The 23936-nt window shown below is 36.4% G+C and overlaps 1 protein-coding gene across 3 annotated transcripts in view; it reads right to left on the reverse strand.

Annotated features, from left to right (window-relative positions):
* Positions 1-23936, reverse strand: part of RAD50 (RAD50 double strand break repair protein) — a 228764-nt gene that overhangs the window by 58770 nt on the left and 146058 nt on the right. For all 3 annotated transcript variants that reach the window (XM_055302058.1, XM_055302059.1, XM_055302057.1), the window contains 3 exons: positions 14682-14833; positions 11284-11469; positions 10723-10927 (listed from right to left, as the gene is read on the reverse strand). In XM_055302058.1, coding sequence (XP_055158033.1) covers positions 10723-10927; positions 11284-11469; positions 14682-14749 — 459 coding nt within the window. In that variant the 5' untranslated portion in view covers positions 14750-14833. The remainder of the gene's footprint in view (positions 1-10722; positions 10928-11283; positions 11470-14681; positions 14834-23936) is intronic.

The raw sequence follows: 23936 nt of genomic DNA on the forward strand, positions 1-23936 counted from the left end.
GAAGGTCAGAAATGAGTAGGAAGATTATCTCTTATTTTTCAACTCATATTTTTTCCATAATTTTTTTCACTGTGAGCATATTAGTTTTAAAGGAAAAAAAATACAAACATACATAAAATGCCTTCTACTCAAGTCAGTTTGATTTTTCCCCATTTTTTAAGAAAGAGTTCAGCGATCCCTCCTCCTTTGAAGGCTTTGTGACCAATTTCTATTCAAGACCATCCCCCTCTTTTCTAACAGCTTTATTGAGATAGAATTCACATATCATTAAATTCACCTGTTTAAAGTATACTGATTTTCAATGCTTGTTAGTATATTCATAGAATTGTGCAACCATTATCATAACCGAATCTTAGGATGTTTCAACTTCCAAAAGAGAAACTGTGTCAATTAGCAATCACTGTTCATTCCATTCCACCGTCTACCCAATGCAATCATTAATGTATTTTCTGTCTCTATAGTTTGCCTATTTTGGACGTTTCAAATAAATGGAATCACATGACATACAGTCTTGTGTAATTGGCTTCTTTCAATTAGTGTGTTTTTGAGGTTCTTGCCTGTTGCAGCATGTATCAGAACTTCATTCCTTTTTATGGCTGAATAATATTTCAATGTAAGGTTATGCCACATTTTATTTAGCAGTTAATGGTTTCCATTTTTTGGTTATTATGAATAATGCTGCTATGAACATCCCTATACAACTTTTTTTGTAGATAAATTTTTTTAAGTTCTCTTGGGTGTAAGATTCTCAGGAGCAAAAATGCTGGATCAGGGATCCCTGCATGGCGCAGCGGTTTGGCGCCTGCCTTTGACCCAAGGTGCGATCCTGGAGACCCGGGATCGAATCCCGCGTCGGGCTCCTGGTGCATGGAGCCTGCTTCTCCCTCTGCCTGTGTCTCTGCCTCTGTCTCTTTCTGTGTGTGACTATCATAAATAAATAAAAATTTTTAAAAAATGCTGGATCATATGTTAACTCTATGTTTAACATTTCAAGGAATTGCTTAACTGTTTTCCAATGAGAATGCACTATTTTACATTCCCACCACCATATATGAGGGTTCCAATTTCTCCCTATCCTTATCGACACTATTGTATGTCTTTTTGATTTACAGCTATTCCAGTGGGTGTGAAGTAGTATCTTACTGTGGCTTTGGTTTGTATGTTTGTGATGAATAATGGTGTCAAATTTCATGTGTTTTTGGACAGATATATACCTTCTTTAGAGAAGTATCTATTTAGACCCTTTGTACATTTTCAAATTGTTATTTTTTTTATTACTGAGCTATAAAGAGTTTCTTACATATTCCAGGAAAAAGTCCCTTTTTAGATAGATGACTGGCAATTATTTTTTCCCATTTTGTGTCTTTTTGCTTTCCTGATGATACAGTTTGCAGAGCAAGTTTTTTTTTTATTTTGAGGAAGTCCTATTTATCCATTTTTCTTTTCTCACTTGTGCTACAGCCACCACACCTTTTGGCTCCTAAAGAATCTGTATTTTAAACTATATTATTTGCATAGCTCTTTAAATTACTCCTCTGTGATCCTAACTATCTTCTTAAAAAGTATCCTTGTTTCTCCAAATAGATTTTAAGTTCTTTAAAAGCAAGGTCCAAAGTTTTGGCCTCATCGTCCCCAAGAGCAACTGCACAGTGCTATGCAAAAAACAATATTCACTAAATAATGCAATAATGTCAATGGATACTGAGAATCAAAATCAAAGCTTTTCTAGTTTACAATCCAAAAATCTGTATCAGGCAGTTGGAGGATGGCAATGAAATAGGAGGACCCTAGGCTCACCTCATCCCACAAATACAAGTAGATAACTATTAAATCATTTACGTACCCCAGAAGTCTATCTGAAGACTGGCAAAACAAACTCCACAGCTAAAGGCAGAGAAGAGGTCACACTGAAGAAGGTAGGAAGTGTAGAGATGTGGTTTGGGAGAAAAGGGATTATGGCCCCTGGGTGAGGAGGGAGCTGCAGTTGCAGAGAAGAGTGAGGAAACAGACTAACATACAGGGTAGCACACGGGGAAAATGGATCCCCAGAGTGATCGGCATAGAAAGCGAAGAGGGCCTGAATTTTCTGAGTTCTTGCAAGCAGTCTGGAGTTTCAAAGTGTTTGACTCTGGGAAAGCTCAGAGAGCCATGAGGCTGCTCTTGGAGAAAATGCTGGACAAACAGCCAGTAGTCATATACCGTGGAAACAGCAATCGAAAGAACACCTGGGGCACACAGTGGGGAGGTTAGTTGTTCATCTCAGAACATGTCCTAAAGAGGCAATGTTCATTCAGAGATTGGTCCAGAAACAAAGGAATTGGCATTTCCCTCCCCAGCCCTCAGGGCCATCTGTAGGAACCAGCAGAGCCCTGACACTCAATACCTAACTTATACCAAGCTACACACAGCTTCCACACTCTAGTGGAACCTCCGGTCCTTGTCACACTCATCTCAGTCCCAATGTAGCAGGTCTCCTGCCCCAAAACACTGGCCCAAATCTCTGCCAACACCCCATCTCCCAACTTGGGAGTTTTGCAAAGCTTCAGTTCTAGTGGCAGTGGTGACAGATCTCATTTCACAAGCAGATCAGAGTACACCTAGTTAAAACATGCCACAATCAGGCCAGGGACCCACCATTGCCCACAATAGGCAAAGACAGCCTCTGTAGATGACTGACTGGCTTGAAGGATAAAGCAGCCAGGACACAAAAGGAGAGCACATGAAGCATACATAGGAGATGCTCCCAGAAGGGTCAAGCCCCAAAGAACAGGGGACACTATATGGCAGGGCACTACAGGACCTCTTCTTCATAAAGCCATTACTCTCAGAAATAGGAAACATAGTTGACTTTCCTGACACACAGAAACAGGCAGAGAGATAGACAAATATGAGAAGACAGAGATATTTCTCCCAAATCTAAGAAGAGAGCAAGGCCACAGCTAAAGATCTAAGTGAAACAGATATAAATAATATGCCTCTTGGGAGAATTTAAATAAATGATCATAAGGATATGCACTAGACTTGAGAAAAGAAGAAAAGACAACAGGGAGACCATTAACACAGAGTTAATGAATAACATAAGCAAATATAAAGAGCTCAATAAATGAAATGAGAGGGGCACCTGAATGGCTCAGTAGTTGACATCTGCCTTCAGCCCAGGACATGATCCTGGAGTCCCAGCATCGAGTCCCACATTGGGCTCCCTGCATGGAGCCTGCTTCTGCCTCTGCCTATGTCTGTGCCTCTCTTTGTGTGTCTCTCATGAATAAATAAATAAAATCTTTAAAAAAATAAATAAATGGGGATCCCTGGGTGGCGTGGCAGTTTAGCTAGCGCCTGCCTTTGGCCCAGAGCGCGATCCTGGAGACCGGGGATCGAATCCCACGTAGGGCTCCCGGTGCATGGAGCCTGCTTCTCCTTCTGCCTGTGTCTCTGCCTCTCTCTCTCTCTGTGTGTGACTATCATAAATAAATAAAAATTTAAAAAAAAATTTTAAAAAAAGCAAATCTAAAAAAAAATCAGTAAAAGCAGATTCACATCATAGTATATACTGTAATTAAAAAGGCAAAATATTTGAAGCATCAAGATGAAAAGAAGACACTTATATACAAAGGAAACCTCTTAAGGGTATCATCTGACTTCTGAGCAGAAACTTTCCAAGCCAGAAAGGAGTGGCATGATATATTTAAAAAGCTGAATGGGAAAAGTCTATAGCCAAGAATACTCTATCCAGAAAGGCTATCTTTTAGAATAGGAGAAAAAAATTTCCCTGACAAGTAAAAACTAAAGGAGTTCATGATCACTAACTCAGCCCACTGCAATAAATATTAAAGGGAACTCTGTGTGTGGAAAGGAGAGCCCAAAACGACAATATGAAGATAGGAAACACAAAGCAAGAAAAATGACTATTTCTGTAAAAAAACCACTCAAGAAATCCACAAAATAAAAACTGTAAAGTATTATGACATCATATACCTAAAATGTAGGGAGGAAAAGAGTAAATGGGTTTAAACTTAAATGACCATCAACTTAACATAGGCTACTATATGTAGAAGAGATTATATACAAATCTAATGGTAACCTAACGGTAACAAATCAAAAACCACTAATAAATATGCAAAAAATAATGAGAAAGAAATCCACATATATCACTAAAGAAAGCCAGTAAATATGAAAGAGATAAAGACAAGAAAGTATCAGAGAAAATCTTCAGAAACAACCATAAGACAATAAAATGGCAATAAATACATATTTATCAATAATTATCTTGAATGTAAATGGACTAAATTTTCCAATCAAAGACAAAGGGTTACAGGATGGAAATTAAAAAAAAAAAAAGACCTATACCAGAGCCTCATTTTATTTCATTTTTTGAAAGATTTTATTTATTTATTTGAGAGCGAACAAGCAGTGGTGAGGGGCAGAATGAGAGAGAAGGAGAAGCAGACTCTGTTGGGCAGGAAGCCCGATGGGGTCTCAATTCTAGGACCCAGTGAGCATAACCTGAGCCAAAGGCAGATGCTCAACCAACTGAGCCACCCAGGCGTCACCAGAGGCTCATTTTAGGCCCAAAGGCAGGGGCTGCCTAGGTGGCTCAGTGGCTGAGCGACTGCCTTTGGCTCAGGGCATGATCCCCTTCTGGGGATCAACTCCTACACTGGGCTCCCTATAGGGAGGGAGCCTGCTTCTCTCTCTGTCTGTGTCTGTCTGTCTCTGTCTTTCATGAATAAATAAATACAATCTAAAAAAAAAAAAAAAAAAAGAATTAGACCTAGAGGCAATTGCAGGGATCCCTGGGTAGCTCAGCGATTTAATGCCTGCCTTGGCCCAGGGCGTGATCCTGGAGACCCGTGATCAAGTCCCATGTCGGGCTGCCTGCATGGAGCCTGCTTCTCCCTCTACCTGTGTCTCTGCCTCTTTCTCTCTCTTCTCTCTCTCTCCCTCTCCGTGTGTGTGTGTCTATCATGAATGAATGAATAAATAAAATCTTTTAAAAAAATAAATAAAGGCAGTTGCAGATTGAAAGTGAGGGGATAGAGAAACATTGATCACACAATTGAATGTTAAAAGGAAGCTGGGGTAGCTGTACTTATATTGGACAAAATAGGCTTTAAGACAAACACTATAACAAGAGAAAAAGATACTATATAATAATCAAAGGAACAATCCAACAAGAAGATACAAAAATTGTGAACATTTATGCACCCAACATGGGAGCACCCAAATACATAAAATAGTTAATAACAAACATAAAGGAACTAATTGATAGTAATACAATAATAGGAGACAAACAACCCACTTACATCAATGGACAGATCATCTAAAGAAAATCAACAAGGAAACAAGGTCTTTGAATGGCACACTGGAACAGATAGACTGAATAGACATATTCAGAATATTTCATCCTAATACACTAGAATATACAATCTTTTTCAAGTGTACATGAAACATTCTCCAGGATAGATCATATATTAGGCCCCAAGACAGGTCTCAACAACTTCAAAAAGATCAGACATCCCATGCATTTTTTCCGACCCCAAAGCTATGACACCAGACATCAACCACAAGAAAAAATGTGAAAAGAACACAAGTACATGGAGGTTAAATAACAAGCTAAGCAATGAATGGGTCACCAGGAAATAAAAGAAGAAAGTACAGGGAAGGGTGCATGGCTGGCTTGGTGGGAGGAACATGGTACTCCTGATCTCAGGGTTGTAAGCTGTGCTCACTTCAGCAGCACATATACTAAAATCAGGGTTGTAAGTTTAAGTTCCATGCTGGGTGAAGAGATTCCTAAAAAAATAAATTAAAAAAGTAAAAAAAAAAAAAAAAGTACATGGAAACAAATGAAAATGAAACACAACAGTCCAAAATCTTTGGGACATAGCAGAAGTCATTCTAACAGGGAATTTTATAGTAATACAGACCTACTTAAAGAAGAAAAATCTCAAATAGACAACCTAATCCTACACGTTAAGGAGCTAGAAAAAGAAGAGCAATCAAAACCCAAAACCAGCAAAAGGAAGGAAATAATAGATTAGAGCAGAAATAAATGATATAGAAATGGAAAAAAAAAACAAAGCAGGGGCACCTGGGTGGCTCAGTTCGTTAAGCATCCAACTCTTGGTTTTGGCTCAGGTCATGATCTCAGTGTTGTGAGATCAAGTCCGGTGTCGGTGGCCGGCTCCATGCTCAGCAGGGAGTCTCCCTCTCCCCGCCCCTACCCCCCCTCACCTTTCTCTCTCTCTAATAAATAAGTAAATCTTGAAAACGAAACAAAATAGATCAATAAACCCAGGAGGTGGTTCTTTCAAAACACCAACAAAACTGATAAGGTCCTAGCCAGACCCACCAATCCACTAGTCAATAAATAAATAGAGCACGAAGAGAGTGCTCAAAATCACAAATAAAGGAAGAGAAGTAACAACCAACACCATAGAAATACAAACAATTTTAAGAGAATATTATAAAAAACTATATGCCAACAAACTGGACAACCTAGAATAAATGGATACATTCTTAGGGACATATAACCTATCAAAACTGAATGAGGAAAAAATAGAAAATTTGAACAGACTGATAACCAGCAATCAAGTTAAAGAAGTAATCAAAAAACTCCCAACAAAACAAAACTCCAGGACCACATGACTTACGGGTAAATTCTAGCAAACGTGTAAGGAAACATTAGTATCTATTCCTCACAAACTATTCCAAAAAATACAGAAGGAAGAAAAGCTTCCAAATTCATTCTGAAGCCAGTGTTACCCTGATACCAAAACCAGATAAAGACAGCATAAAAAAAAAAGAGAGGGATCCCTGGGTGGCGCAGCGGTTTGGCGCCTGCCTTTGGCCCAGGGCGTGATCCTGGAGACCTGGGATCGAATCCCACATCGGGCTCCTGGTGCATCAAGCCTGCTTCTCCCTCTGCCTCTGTCTCTGCCTCTCTCTCTCTCTATGACTATCATAAATTAAAAAAAAATAAAAAAATAAAAACTTAAAAAAAATAAATTAAAAAAAAAAAAGAGAGTGAACTACAGGCCATTATCTCTGATGAACACAGATGCAAAAATCCTCAACAAAATATGAGCAAACCGAATCCAACAATACATTAAAAAAATCGTTCACCACAATCAAGTAGTATTTATTCCTGGGTTGCAAGACTGGATCACTATTCATAAAATCAATCAATATGATACATCACATCAATAAGAGAAAGGAGAAGAACTATGTGATCATTGCAGCAGATGCAGAAAAAACATCTGACAAAGTGTAACATCCATTCATGATAAAAACCCTCAAAAAAGTGGTTTAGAGGGAACATACTTCAACATAATAAAGACCATCTAGGAAAAACCCACAGCTAACATCATCCTCAATGGGGAAAGACTGAGAACCGGAATTTCCCCAAGGTCAGGAACAAAACCACTTTTATTCAACATAGTACTAGAAGTCCTAGCCACAGCAATCAGACAACAAAAAGAGACAAAAGGCAACCAAATTGGTAAGGAAGAAGTAAAACTTTCACTATTTGTAGGTGACATGATACTACATGCTATTAATACATAGTATACTAAACCATATATGTATAGTATACATACACTAAACTGTATATATGTATAGTACATGTGAACTCTATATATCATACATTCTAAATATGTATATATATACACACACACCTGTGTATATAGACATGTAACTGGAAAGACCACCAAAAAACTGCTAGAACTGATAAACAAATTAGGTAAGGTTGAAGGACACAGGATCAATTGTGTTTCTGCACACCAATAATGGAACAGCAGAAAACGAAATTAAGAAAACAATCCCATTTACAATTGCATCAACAACAGTAAGACACCTAGGAGTAAAGCTAACCAAAGAACTGAAAGGCTCGTACTTTGAAAACCATAGGATCCTGATGAAAGAAACTGAAAATGACACAAAGTGGGAAGACATTCCATGCTCATGGATTGGAAGAACAAATAGTGTTGAAATGTCTATACTACCAAAAGCAATCTACAGATTTAATGCTATCAAAATACCAACAGCATTTTTCACAGAACTAGAATAAACAGTTCAAAAATTTGTAAGGAACCACAAAAGACCCTGAATAGCCACAGCAATCTTGAAAAAGAAAGCAAAACTGGAAACATCCAATTCTAGATTTCAAGTTATAGTACAAAGCTGTAGTGATCAAAACAGTATGGTATTGGCATAAAAAGAGACATCAATCAATAGAGCAGAAAATCCAGATATAAACCCACAATAATATGGCCAATTAATTTTCAAAAAAGCAGGAAAGAATATCCAAGGGAAAAAAAGACTGTTCAACAAATGTCAGGAAAAATGGTCAGCTACATGTAAAAGAATGAAACTGGACTACTTTCTTACACCATACACAAAAATAAAACAAATTAAAGACCTAAATGTGAGACCTCAAACCATAAAAATCCTAGGAGAGTGTAAGAAATAATTCCTCTGACATAGGCCATAGCAACTTTTTTGACAGGTCCCCTCAGGGAAGGGAAACAAAAGCAAAAATAGACTATTGGGACTACATCGAAATAAAAAGCTTCTGCACAGTGAAGGAAGCCATCAAAGTAATGGTAACTTACAAAATGGAAGAAGATATTTGCAAATCACATATCTGATAAAAGGGTGAGTATCCAAAACATACGAAGAGCTGATATAACTCAACACCCAAAAAACAAATAATCCACTTAAAAAATTGACATAAGGGATCCCTGGGTGGCGCAGCGGTTTGGCGCCTGCCTTTGGCCCAGGGCGCAATCCTGGAGACCCAGGATCGAATCCCACATCGGGCTCCCGGTGCATGGAGCCTGCTTCTCCCTCTGCCTATGTCTCTGCCTCTCTCTCTCTCTGTTTGTGTGTGTGTGTAACTATCATAAATAAATAAATAAAAATTTTTAAAAAAATGGACATAAGACATGAACAGATGTTAGACATTTCTCCAAAGAAGACATCCAGACACATGAAAAGATGCTCAATATCACTGCTCATCAGGGAAATGCAAATCAAAACTACAATGAGATATCATCTCATGTCTCCCAAGGTGCTGCTGAGGATGCGGAGAAAAAGGAACTCTTGTACACTACTGGTAGGAATGCAAACTGGTGCAGCCACTCTGGAAACCAGTATGGAGGTTCCTCAAAAAATTAAAAACAGAACTACCCTAAGATCTAGCAACTGCACTACTGGGCATTACCCAAAGAACACAGGAACACTAATTCAAAGGGATACATGCACCCCTATGTTTGTAGCAGCATTATTTACAACAACCAAAATATGGAAGCAGCCCAAGTGTCCATCAACCGATGAATGGTTAAAGATGTGATGTATAAAACAGACGAATAGGGATCCCTGGGTGGCGCAGCGGTTTGGCGCCTGCTTTGGCCCAGGGCACGATCCTGGAGACCCGGGATCGAGTCCCACGTCAGGCTCCCGGTGCATGGAGCCTGCTTCTCCCTCTGACTGTGTCTCTGCCTCTCTCTCTCTCTGTATGACTATCATAAATTTAAAAAAATAATAAAATAAAAAAATAAAAATACTTTAAAAAAATAAAATAAAAAAATAAAACGATTAAATAGCCAAAAAAAACTGATGAAATCTTTCTATTTGCAACAATATGGACAGAACTAGAAAGTATAATGCTAAGTGAAATAAATTAGAGAAAGACTGATTTGATTTCACTCATGTGGAGTTTAAGAAACAAAACAAATGAGCAAAAGCAAAAAAAAAAAAAAAGGAAAAAGACAAACTTCTAGAAACAAACTCTTAACTATAAGGAATTAATGGTTATCAGAGTGTACGTGGGTAAGAGGATGGGTGAAATAGATGATGGGGATTAAGGAATACTTTTGTCATGATGAGAACCAGATGATTACAATAAAAACCTTTTAAAATAGACAAATAAAAAATCTTTAAAAATCTATACCAGTATTTGGAGAAGAGTTTAAAAAGCCAGATCAGTAACTTTTAAATGGTTTTTTAAAAAATCTTGTAGTTCTTATACCTGTAGTAGTTCTTGTACCTGTAGCCCTAAGCACCATATATCATGTATATCCTTCATACACAGGAAATACTCAATAAATGTTTAGGAAATAGCATTTTTACTTATGGTCTTTATAGCCTTTCTTATAAACCACAGAAGTTTAGAAAGCTGAACTCATATGCAAATATTATCAACATGTTATGCATCAATTCCAAATTCTGTACGCAATGTCAAGAACATCCTGAAAATTACAAAAATTCCCTGGAAAGATGTGTCAATTAAAAAAAAAAAATCTCCTTAAGAATATAGAAATGTGGAAGGGGAGGTGGGTGGGGGGATGGGGTGACTGGGTGATAAGCACTGGGTGATATGCTACATGGTGGCAAACTGAACTCCAATTAAAAAAAAAAAGAATATAAAAATGTGTAAAGTGGGGTCATTATTCAATTACTAAACATCTACATTAGTAACTTAGTATGATGGTACCAATCCTTCTACTCTCAAATCCAAGCTCTTTGGGCAATTCTAACACTAACCATCTATTACACACCTAAGATATTAACCATAACATTATATAGTGTCTGATAATTTTTTCAAGAAATATATATATTAAAATTTATATAAAGTGCTTTAGGGGTGCTACCAAGATAAAAGGTTACTTTCTTTCTTTTTTTTTTCTTTTTACTTTCTTATTATATAAGAAATCAAATTACCTTCAATGGATCAAGTTCGTTCTCATAGGATTTCACAATTTCCTTTGATGATGTTAACTGGGCTTCCTTACTATTAATCTGATCACGTATCTCACAAGCTTTTTCCTTATTTTGCTTCAAATATTTTAATTCTGTTTGACATTCTTTTACTTTCTGACCTTGTGTCTGACGTACCTGCCGAAGTGTTTCCAAGGCTTTAATGTACCTTTGGAGATATTAAATAAAAATCAAACCTCTGTCCAAGGCAATTACAGTAGATTCAAATGATGGAATATTACATAGTTGTTAAGATAACATTTACAAAGAGTTATTAGTAACTTACAAAATGCTTATGATATAATGGTAAATGAAAAAGTTATATATAAATTATCAGCCAGATCAAGAGAGATGTGCAGAAAGTAAACAGAAAGGAAATAGACCCACTGGTTACTACTGGATGACAGATAATAACTGATGACATTTTACTTTTAAAACTTTTTCTCTTTAAAAAAAGAAGCATCCAAATTATAATCATTGCTCAATATTTTAATGGGTTATAAAGTCTCACTAAAGGTTACAAACCTTGTTGCTGAAAAAATCTCATCAAATTTTTGCTTCAGGGCCTTTCCCTCACTTAAAGGCCAATTAGAGTCTTCTTGGTGACAAAAAATGACATTATTTAGCACAGACTTGGAAACACCAAGAGAACTTATCATCTCTCGGTCAATTTCTGCACACTTAGAGCTGAGACTGACCTTCTCACCATGCCTACAGAAAACAAAAATTGAGAATTTATGTAAAATAAAAGAACCCCTCCATTTGTATTTATTTAACTGTTTAATCAATCCTTTATGCTGTACTTGTTTTAAAAAAAAAAAAAAGAAGAAGAAAAAATAAAAGTCCCCTCATTCATCCCATTACAATAGGTTCCTCAGGGTAAAAAGTTTAACTCTTAAATGATTCAGCAGTTCAATTATGAAAAGGAAGTAAAACAGGGCAGGACAGGAAAAGATGCCAGAAATTGATTTTTTACATGTCTGTACTTTTAAATATGATAATTTAAAATATTTATAGATGGTAAACAGAGGAAACTACCTTACATCTCCAGAACTTGAAAATAAGAAAAATAAGAGGCTTAAAAGAATAAAACAAAACATGATGGTCCATAGTAGATAGGCAATGGTGCCAATAAAAACATGTGAAGACTATGTTGTTTAGATAAGGACTGTTCAGTAACAGACACGCTGTGAAAAGAGAACAAAGACAAACTTTAGTGATACTCACCTAAAGCAAATCCAAGGAGGATTCTTAATCAGTAGACCTCAACTTCTAAGGTGACAGAGACAAATAAATCCAACAAAGAAGTGTCTTTAGGGTCTTTTATTTTTTTTTCTTTAGGGTCTTTTAAAAGATGAGCTCCCTACATCATCATACCTAGGGCCAGGAGCTTCCATGCCCTTCAATTCCAAGAGATCTCTCAATATCTTTCATCAGAAGGACAAATTCAACATTTTCTTTCCTATCTTCTGTTCAGTATCTGTTAATAACTAGATTAGGAGGGCAGAAGCAGTGTCTGTGTTTATTGTCATTTATATATTCCAATATGTATTTTGAAAATACTACACCAAATACACTGAGAATGTTTTATTGGGGGATTGAGTGGACACAGATCAGGAGGTTATCTGGGTAGCCCGGTGGGTCAGCAGTTTAGCACTGCCGTTAGCCCAGGGCCTGATCCTGGAGACCTGGGATCGAGTCCCACGTTGGGCTCCCTGCATGGAGCCTGCTTCTCTCTCTGCCTGTGTCTCTGCCTCTCTCTCTCTCTCCTCTCTGTGTATTCTCATGAATAAATGAATAAAATATTTTTTAAAAAAGGAGATTATTACATTAGACCAGGGAAAGATGATGGTAGCTTGAAATCGAATGGACACTGCACAGATGGAAAGAAAGATTCAACAGACCTTTAGGTTAAATTCATAGGACCTGGTAATGAACTGAATATAGAGGGCAAAGAAGTGTCAAGATAGAGGTTATTGGTTTGTTGTCACTGTATGGACAGGAGTGCCATTGGCTATGATGAAGAGCACTGTAAGAATATCAGGCTGTGGGAGGTTTTTTAGAAGGCATCAAGGAGAAAGACTTGGTTTTTAACATGTTGAAACTGAGGTGTCTTTGAAAGAACTGGTAAAACATGAGAAAGTCAGTTGCATACATGGGTCTAAAAACAAACGTCTGGAGACCTAAATCTCTGAGTCACCTATAAATACACAGTAATTTGAGTAATGGATATGAATGAGATTAACTAGGAAGAAAATATAGAGCAAAAATAGGAGAGGATCTAGGACAGCCTGTTGAACTCCTACCTTTACTGGCTGAGTAGGATGTGGCCATAAAGAGAAAACAGTGTCATATCATGGAAGTCTATTAAAGATTTTCAAGAAGTTATTAACAGCTACCATTTACTGAATTAGAGTGCACAGAACAATGGCCCTTCAGAGATATTTATGTTCTAATCCCTGGAATTTGTGAACTTGTTGGGTTACATGGCAGAATAATGATACAGATGGAGTTAAGGTGCTTATCATCAGGACCCTAAATAGATGGATCACCCTGAATTATCTTGGTGGGCCAAGACAATCACAAGGGTCCTGAAAGGGGAGAAGGAGGCAGAAGAAAAGGTCAGAGTGATAGGAACTCTGCCCACTATTGCTGACTTTGAAAGATGAAGGAAGGCCATGAGCCAAGGAATCCAGTGGGTACACTGTAAAAGACAGAGCATGGAAATAGGTTTTCCCTCGACCTCCAAAAAGGAACACAGCCCTCCTAACATCTTGATTTTAAGCCGATGAGACCCAATTTGGACTCATAAATTACAGAACTGTAAGATAATAAAGGTGTATTGTTTTAAACCACCAAATTTGTAATTTATTTGCAGATGGGAAACTAACACATAAGCTCCTATTACCTATTAAACATTTTATATGTATTAGCTCAAACCTTAAAACATCTTCCTAAAATATATACAGTAATAATGAATCCCTCTTTTATAAGTGAAACAAACACAGGCTTCTATGTGATCTGTTTGTAAAGCAATAGCATTATCCTAATTAACACTGAGGGTACCTGTGACCTTAGTTGGAGCTGTTTCAGTAGAGGAATGGGGCTGGACGAGTAAGGAGGAAGAAAAGAAATGGAGACAGTGAGTATCAACAACTCTTCCTGAGAAGACTGGCTGTAAAGGGGAAGAAGAGACAGTAATTGGAGTGGAATGAAATCCCAGGAGTGTGGGAGAGATCTGAGTGTGTTTAAATGCCATCAAAACAAATCTGCTGGACAAGCCATTAGCTAATATACTGCCTCTAGCATATAACAGGTGCTAAATGTTATTAATGAAAGGAATTATTTCAGTAGTTGGACAAATAAACAAACAAGTAAAAGGAAGTGGTAAGGTGACAGTTAAGTAATTTGCTCAACAAGGATAAAGCCTTGAAGCCAGGGGAGGCTAATTCCAAAATCCAAACCCATTACAAGATAATACCTGCCTCTAACAAAGAGTTGAAAGAGATAGATGATCTCTTTCTTATTTGTTATGCTTCTCATCTCACCCACTCCTAATACTACCATTTTCTATTCAATCCATACTTGAGTGATTGTGCACCTTTAATTGAGCAACTGTTCATAAATTACTCAAAGGAATGTAGCATTACCACTAAATCATTTATGGGATCATTCTGTTTAACTGATAAGTAGACAGAACAACAAATGTTCATAGTGGATGAAGCCCTATGTGTGTAGGGGCAGAGAGTACTCAGGAACTCTACTTTCTGCTCAGTTTTGCTGAGAACCTAAAATTGCTCTAAAAACTAAAGTCCTTAAAAAAATTAATATGCCCCCCAAAATAATAGAGAAAAACCCATTAGGTTCCTTGAACCTAAAAGACTGAAAATGAACAGATATTCAAATATAAAATAAACACCTACTTTGTTCTAGTAATGACTCCTTCCAGGGTTTTAAATTCCGTCTTTTTGCTTTTCTGAGTACACACCATAGCTCTCTGCACAGCTATAAGTTCTCCATTGACATCACGAAACCGCAGACGAATCTGGGCTCTAACATCTGTTTCTTGAGCAACCTTTGAAGGTAAATGGAGAAAAATTATGCTACCTTAGTATCAGAATGTTAGTTCTAAAATAAAAGGCACAAGCAATCTTATCAAAAATGAGGACAAAAAAGAATACTTAAATTTCCAAAATAAGTGACATTCTATATGCTATTCAATATAGAAGAGGGGAAGAATACTCTTTAATTGATTTACTAAAATTGTTTATTTTCTGTTATTTAGTATTAGATCAAATATGTAGATTTTTCTTTTTTTTAAATATGTAGATTTTTCAAATAAATAAATCTTACCTTCTTAAATATCAAAAGTGTTTTCCAAAAGATTTTTTAAAACATACACAAGCTTACAAAAAGTAAAAAAAAAAAAAACAGTATACAAAACTACTCTCTGAACCACTTGAGATTAAGTTGCTGATTTGATGTCCCATCAATATTTCCTAATAAAATAGGGATACTTTCAAACCTAAAAATCAGGAAATTTAGTGATGTATTACTACCATATGGTCCCCAGATTCTATTTAGGTTTTGCTGATTGTTCCAAATATGTCCTTTACAACAAAAGAATCCAGGTCAGAATAATATACTGTATTATATACTATTCAGAATTACATATTGTTGTCATGCCTCTAGTTTCTTTCAGTCCGGGACAGTTCCTCAGATTTTCCTTGACTTTCCTGATTGATTACTTTGAAAATTACAAAACATTATTTTATGGACTATCTCCCAAAATTTGGGTTTGTCTAATATTTCCTCATGACTAGAATCAGATTATGCAACTTTGGCAGGAATATTACAGAAGTGATGTGTGTTCCTTTCATTGTATCTTGTCAAATGGGACCATGATTTCAATTTATCCCACTACTGGGATAATGGTGGTATCTGCCACACTTCTCTCATAAAAGTTTTTTTTTAATACTTTGCTATTAATAAATATTTGGAGGAGAGATATATTGAGACCATATTAATATCTCATACCTCATCAAACTTTCTTCCACAACTTTTAGCACCTATTTTTTTTTATCACCTATTAATGTTTCTTACCTGAATGAACTATTTCTATGATAGGGATCAATTAGTTATTTTCCAGTTCCATTATTTCTCCTACATTTATTCATTAAGATTCTACTATAAGGAAGGGTTTTGTCTTTTCCCCCATATTTACTTTCATTTAAAAAATATCACTGTAGATTCCTACATTCCACACCTGGACTCTAATTTCCAAGCAGGTTGCCATAGTTAGCATCTGTGGATGCCTTCCTCCCTTGGCTTCACCAACTGGCTTTTGTATTGAATTAATTAGGAATGAAGGAAGGTGCTGAGTTTTTACCATGAACACCGAATTTTTTTTGTTTTGTTTTGAAAGATTTTTTTACAGAGAGAGAGAGAGCATTAGAGCAGGCACAAGTGGAGGGAGGAGCAGGAGATAGTCTTCGAGCAGATTCCCTGCTGAGCAGAGAGTCCACCCTGGGGCTAGATCTCAGGACTCATGAGATCATGACGACCTTAGCAGAAACCAAGAGTTGGATGTTCAAGTGACTGAGCCACCCAGGCATCCCACGAATTTAGATGTTTTTGTATTTATTGATGTTCATATGATTTTTCTCCTTTATCCTGTTAATGTGGCAAATTACACTGATCAGTTTTCGTATGTTAAACCTTGCATTCCTGAGATAAACTCAACTTATTCATGGTGTATTATCTCTACTTGAATACTGATGAATTTGCTAACATTTTCCTATGGATTTTTACATTTTTGTTCATCAGAGGTATCTGTGGTTTGTTTTCCTATAATGTCTGTCTGGTGTGCTAGCCTCGTAAAATGAGTTGGGACATATTTCCTCTGCCTCTCTTTTTTGAAAGACTTTGCGTAGAACTGACATTATTTCTTTCTAAAATGTTTAGTAGAATTCAGTGAAATTATCAGGGTCTAAAGTTCTCATCATGAGGTTTTAACTATCAATTTCTTCAGTAGGTATATTTTTTCTTGGGTTACCTTTAGTAGCTGGTGTCCTTAAAAGAATTTGTCCATTTCATGTAAGTTGAATTTATTGGCATAAAGTTGCTAACAACAGTTCCTTATTACCTACACAATGTCTGTATGATTTGTAGTGACATTGCCTCTTTTACTAATACGATAATTTCTTTTTTTAATGATTTTATTTATTTATTTATTCATGAGAGGCACAGAAGGGCAGAGACATATGCAGAGGGATAAGAAGGCTCCCCATGGAGAGCCAGATGCAGGACCCAATCCCAGGACCCCAGGATCACTCCGAGCCAAAGACAGACAGACGCTCAACCACTGAGCCACCCAGGTGCCTCAATACTGATAATTTCTGTCTTCTTTTTCTTGATCACACTGCTTAAAGGTTTATTATTAATTTTATTGGCTTTTTTTTTTTTTTTAAAGAACTAGCTTCTGGTTTTACTGGTTTTCTCTGTTGTCTTTGCATTCTTACTTCACTTATTTTTGCTCTTAATTTAATTCCCCCTTTTGCCTATTTTGAGTTTAATTAGTTCATCTTTTTCAAGCTTAAGATAGAAGCTCTCAGGTTTTTAATTTAGGTATTTTTTATAATATAAACACTTGATTCTATAAATTTCTAAGCATTATTTAGGTACATCCCACAAATTCTTCTCTTATGCTTTTATTTAAAGTCTTTTCTAATTTCTCTTGTGCTCTTTTAATCCATGGGTTATTTAGAAGTGTGCTACTTAATTTTCAAATATTAGGGATTTTCCAGTTATTTTTGTTACTGATTTCTAGTTTAATTCTAATGTGGTCAGAGAATACTGGTTTGTATGACTTCAATCCTTACAAATTATTAACACTTGTTTATGGTCCAGAATATTTGTGAATGTTCCATGTGTTCTTGAAAATAATGTAAATTCTATTGTTCACTGGTGGAATGTCTTAACAAATGTCACCTAGATTTATTTGGTTAAAAATGTTAAAACTGTCCATATCTTTACTGATATTTTGCCTCCCTTTCCTTTTCTCTACCATGAAGGGTGTTGAGATCTACAACTACAGTTGTGTATTTATTTCTCCTTTTCGTTTCATAGATTTTTGTATCTTCCATATTAAAGCTTTACATTTGGGCAGCCCCTGTGGCTCAGAGGTTAAGCGCTGCCTTCAGCCTAGGGCGTGATCCTGGAGTCCCAGGATTGAGTCCCATGTCAGGCTCCCTGCATGGGGCCTGCTTCTCCCTCTGCCTGTGTCTCTGCCTTTCTTTTTCTGTATCTCTCATGAATAAATAAATAAAATCTTTTAAAAAAATAAATAAATAAAGCTTTACATTTAGAATTGTTGTATCCTCTTGATGAACTGAACCCTTCATGATCATAAAATGTCTCTTTTTACACCAGTAATGTTACGGTTTCTGAAGTATACTGTCTAATATTAATATAGCCACTTCAGTTTTCTTATTGTTGGCATATTTTAGTATTTTTTTCCAGCTGTTTACTTTTAACCTATCTGTACTTTATTTAAAAACACTGTTATTCCTTTTGCTTTATTTGGGCCTTTTTTGTTTCATCTTGCAATTTTTCATCATCATTATGTTTTCCTTTTCATCTTTCTACACATTTATAAGATTTGTAATAATGTTCTAAGGGTACCTGCTAATTCTATCATCTCTTTCATTTTTTATCTGATTCTACGACTGATTTTTCTCCTGGTTATGGGTTCCCTGTGTCTCTCTGCATGGCAGGTAATTTTTTACTGTGAATTTTACATTGTTGAATAAAGAATTTTGTTTTACTCCTTTAGTGAGTATTGAACTTTGCTCAGGCATGCAGTTAAGTTTTTTAAGGTTTCTTTCGAACTTTTGTTTTTCAAGATTGTAAAGGGGGATCTAGAGCATTCTTTACTCTGAGACTAATTTAACCTTAACCTCAAAAAACTCCTTTAACATTTCTTGTGGTACAAGTGTGCTGATGACACATAATTGTCATTTCTTAAAAAAAAAATCTGAAAATGTACTCCATTTCCTCTTTAATTCTTGAAGGATATTTCTGCTGGATATAGGATTTTAAACTGAATGTTATTCTCCAGCACTTTGAAGATATCACCTATCTTCCAGCTTTATAAAATCTGAAAATGGGGACACCTGGGTGACTCAGCGGTTGAGCATCTGCCTTCAGCTCAGGCATGATCCTAGGGTCCAGGATCAAGTCCCACATCGGGCTCCCTGCAAGCAGCAGCCTGCTTCTCCCTCTGCCTATGTCCCCGCCTCTCTGTCTCTCGTGAATAAATAAAACCTTAAAAAAAATCTGAAAATGTACTCCATTTCCTCTTTAATATTTAAATGCTATTGCTGTTGGATATATAATTTTAAACTGAATTTTATTCTCCAGCACTTTGAAGGTATAACTTAACTCTGACCTGGATGGTTTTTGATGAGAAGTCTGTCATCATTATTTTTCTCCTCTGCATAATGTTTTACTTTATCCTCAGTCTGCTAAAATTTTCTTTTTATCTTTGGTTTTCAGCAGTTTGAATATAATATATAATGTAAGTATGTTTATGCTATCTGATGTGTCAAACTCCTTGGGTCATTTTTACTTTTATTTCTCTACTGATAGTTCTCCATACACATAACCACCTTTCCCTTTAAACTGATGAATTTATGTATCTTTGCTAATCCCAAAAGCTGTCACCTCCAGATCTGTTTCTATGTATAGTTTTCCTTCCAGTTATGGATCACATTTGCTTCTTCATATATCCACTAATTTCTTTTTTATTACATCTTCAACTCTTAGGCCCTGTAGATGCTACACTTAAGAGTTTGGACTGTGTCAACTTCCTTTAAAAAGAGCTGGGATTTGTTTTAGCAGGCAGTTAATTTATCAGAAACGCATCTTGATTCTGTTAAAGTTTATTTTAGGATTTGTTTGGATGGCCCTTCTGAGGTCTCAGAAGAATGCTAGGGGGGTTCCACAAGACCTCCCTACTCTAGCATATCAGAACTCAACTGCCACCCAGCAGTGAGTAACCTCTAGATTATCCATTCAGCTCACAATCCCACTCCTCTACCCTAGTAGTTGTTCTCTGCAAGCCCTCACTAAATCCTGTCCTGGACATATGTAGCTTAGTATCTGGCCAAAGATTCAACAGTCCCTTACACAGATTTATGGTACCCATTTCTGTAAAGCAACCCTACTCCTATATCTTTCCCACAGTTTACAGCCACCTCAGCAAACCCACACTTCTACCTTTGTTTCATCTACCTAGTTTTTCTCTTTGGGGTTCTGAAGTTCTTTTTTTTTTTTTTTAATTTTTATTTATTTATGATAGTCACAGAGAGAGAGAGAGAGGCAGAGACATAGGCAGAGGGAGGAGGAGGCTCCATGCACCGGGAGCCCGACGTGGGATTCGATCCCAGGTCTCCAGGATCGCGCCCTGGGCCAAAGGCAGGCGCCAAACCGCTGCGCCACCCAGGGATCCCCTCTCTTTGGGGTTCTAATCCCACATGTAGAAAGCTAGAGTGAATGTACAGTCACATCATATATTTTTCTTTTCTGAAGATCACGGCCCTGCAGCATCTGTTGTCCAATACCTAAAAACTGTTGCTTCAGTTTTGTGTTCCAGTTTTACAGTTGTTTATCTTGGAAGAAAAGGCATAATACTGTAACCAAACACAAGTCCTGAATCTTGCTTTTTTGTTTGAATCACAGACTACCTTTTGTTGGCCTTTTAATAAGTTTTTGGCCTAAGTCTAACTTTGATATTAATTCATCAAATCATTCAAAAAGTGACTAGGCTCAAATTTATTAAGCACTTGTAGTTTCTGTGTGCTGTTTTGGTTTAAAATGAAGGACATTTTTTCCTTTGAAGTATGGAAAACAGGTTAAAGAGAAGAGTAGAAAAAGGTGTGTTAAACATCATCTTAAGAGACAAACAGAATGCTCTGGGAACACAAAGTAGGGAACTCTCCTAATCTACCTGGGAGAGTTCTGGGAAGATTTTCTAAAGGAAGTGAATGTTTTGAACTGACAGATGGGCAGGAGTTAGATGAAAAGATCTGAGTAACTGAATAGTTTAAGTAATTTCAGAAAAGTATGGTGTAGAAGTAGGGGAAGGAGGAATAAAGACAGAAAACGGCTCCAGTAATTAAGAGCCGTCTGAAACATTTGTTAAGGGCTTTGTACTTAAGGCAACAGAAAGTCACTGAGAGGTTTAATCCAGGGGAAACACTTGTAGTAGATATGCATCTTAGACAAATTACTCTGCCTTCAGGATAAACAAATTGGGTGGAGGCAAGACATGGGGTAGGGAGTAATCCAGGAGAAACAGGAAGATAGCCTGATAAGAGCTTTAGCATTAAGGACGGAGTTAAGGAGGGAAAGTTGAGGACTGGCTGCCCAGAAGTTGCAGGATTCAAAATTAATATACAGAAATCCACTACATTTCTATACATTAATAACAAAATAGTGGAAAGAAAAATTAGGAAAACAATCCCTTTTACAATCACACCAAAAAGAATACCCAGGAATAAATTTAACCAAGGTGAAAGATCTATACTCTTAAAACTGTAAGACAATGATGAAAGAAATTGAAGATGATACAAACAAATGAGAAAATATGCCATGTTCATGGATTGGAATAATGTTAAAATGCCCATACTATCCAAAACAATCTAAAGATTCAATGCAATTCCCATCAAAATACCAATATTTTTCACAGAACAAGTAATCCTAAAATTTGTATAGAACCACACACAGAAGACCCTGAAAAGCAAAAGCAATCTTGGAAAGAACAAAGCTGGAGGGATCACAATCCAAAATTTCAAGAAATACTAAAAAGCTTCAGTAAAAATAAATAAATAAATAAATAAATAAATAAATAAATAAATAAATAAATAAATAAAAATAAAAAGCTGCAGTAATCAAACAGGATGGTACTGGCATAAAAAGACACACAGATCAACAGAATAAAGAACCCAGAAATAAACCCATGTTTATATGGTCAATTAATCTACAACAAAGGAGACAAGAATATACAATATGGAAAAGACAGTTTCATCAATAAATGGTGCTGGGAAAACTGGACCATTTCATTTGCTATGACACTGGACCACCTTCTTTTACCATATTCAAAAGTAAACTCAAAAAACACTAAAGACCTAAAGGTGAGACATGAAGCCATAAAACTCCTAAAAGAAAACATAGTGGACATCAGCCCTAGTAATATATTTATGAATATATCTCCTCAGGCAAGGGAAAGAAAAACCAAAATAAATTAATGGGATTATATCAAAATATAAAACTTCTGTAAAGGCAAGTAAACCATCAAAAAAAAAAAAAACAAAAACAAAAAAGCAAGCTACTGAATGGGAGAAAATACTTTCAAATGATTTATCTGATAAGAAGTTAGTATTCAAAATATATCAAGAACTCATACAACTCAACACCAAAAAACCCAAATAATTGGATTAAAAATAGGCAGAGGAACTAAAGAGAGATATTTTCCCCAAAGACATACAGATGGCCAAAAGACACATGAAAAAATGCTTGGCATTATTCATCATTAGGGAAATGCAAATCAAAATCACAAGGAGGTATCACTTCACTCCAGTCAGAAAGCTAGTATCAAAAAGACAAGAAATGATGTGTTGGTGAGGATATGGAGAAAAACGAACCCTTGTGTACTGTTGGTAGAAATGTAAACTGGTGCAATCATTGTGGAAAATGGTATGGAGGTTCCTTAAATACAAAACAATAGGAATACTAGGGATGCCTGCGTGGCAGCAGTTGAGCGTCTGCCTTTGGCTTAGGGGGTGACTCTGGAGTCCCGGGATCGAGTCCCACATCAGGTTTCCTGCATGGAGCCTGCCTCTCCCTCTGCCTGTTTCTGCCTCTCTCTCTCTGTGCGTCTCTCATGAGTAAATAAATAAAATCTTAAAAAAAAAAATACTGTATGATCTAGTAATTTCACTAAGGGGTATTTATCCCCCAAAAATGAAAACATAATTTGAAAAGACAATAATGCTAGCCTTGTTTATTGCAACATTATTTACAAGAGCCAAGAGATGAAAGCAACCAAAGTGTGCATCTATAGACAAATGGATAAAGATATGATATATACATATAATGGAATATTACTCTACCATAAAAAAAGAATGAGATCTCGCCATCTGCAATAACACGGATGGATCTAGAGAATATTACATGTGAAATAAGTCAGAGAAAGACAATTATTGTATGATTTCACTTGGAATCTAAAAAACAAAACAAATAAAAAATCAGAAACAGACATAAATATTGGGAACTGGTAGTTGCCAGATGGGAGGCAGGTAGGGGAATGGGTGAAATAGATCAAGAGGATTAAGAGGTACAAATGTCCATTTATAAGTAAGTCACAGAGATGAAAAATACACCATAGAGAATGAGGTCAATAATACTGCAATAACATTTTAGTACGAAGACAGATGTTAACTAGAGTTATAGTGGTGAGCACTGTGCAATGTATAGAACTGTTGAAATCACTGTTGTTCATCTGAAACTAATATAACACTGTATGTCAAATATACCTAAACATAAAACTTAAAAAAAAAAAAAGGAGAAAAAAGAGCTGCCTCTTAGGATATAAATATCTCAGTGAGGAAATGGCCAGATGTTGATATTCAGCTTTGAAAGACATGGGGCTTGATGCTATCATTTAGCTCAAGGAAAGTAGTTGCTAAGGTCTCAATCCACAGTAGTTAAAGGAATTATGCATCTATGTACTAGAAAATGAGTTAATTAGTTTACAACATGCCCTACCAGCAGGCCAAATAAACATTCATTCTCCATGGCACCTACCTTTCTAGGACTTAGCTATCTGGCAAGTATCAAATTATTAAGTAGAACTGAAGCAAAAGGTATCTTGTAACATTTTAATCACAGTATTGTTGGCAAGCATACTGAGGTAGAGTCTCTTCAAAAGGAGCAATTTAGATTTTTTTTTTAAGGCAAAAAAATAAATACTACACTTTAGAACAATTTCTGTCCAAAAGAATAAAACAATAAAATATTTTAACCCCTTGTCTTTCTAGTTGGAAAATCATTAAATGGGGTAGAGGAAAGTATGTGTTCATGCTGGTTGAAGGTGCGGGGACATGGCAACTCAGCCT

This window comes from Nyctereutes procyonoides, unplaced genomic scaffold, assembly GCF_905146905.1.
Source record: "Nyctereutes procyonoides isolate TBG_1078 unplaced genomic scaffold, NYPRO_anot_genome, whole genome shotgun sequence".
NCBI lineage: Eukaryota > Metazoa > Chordata > Mammalia > Carnivora > Canidae > Nyctereutes > Nyctereutes procyonoides.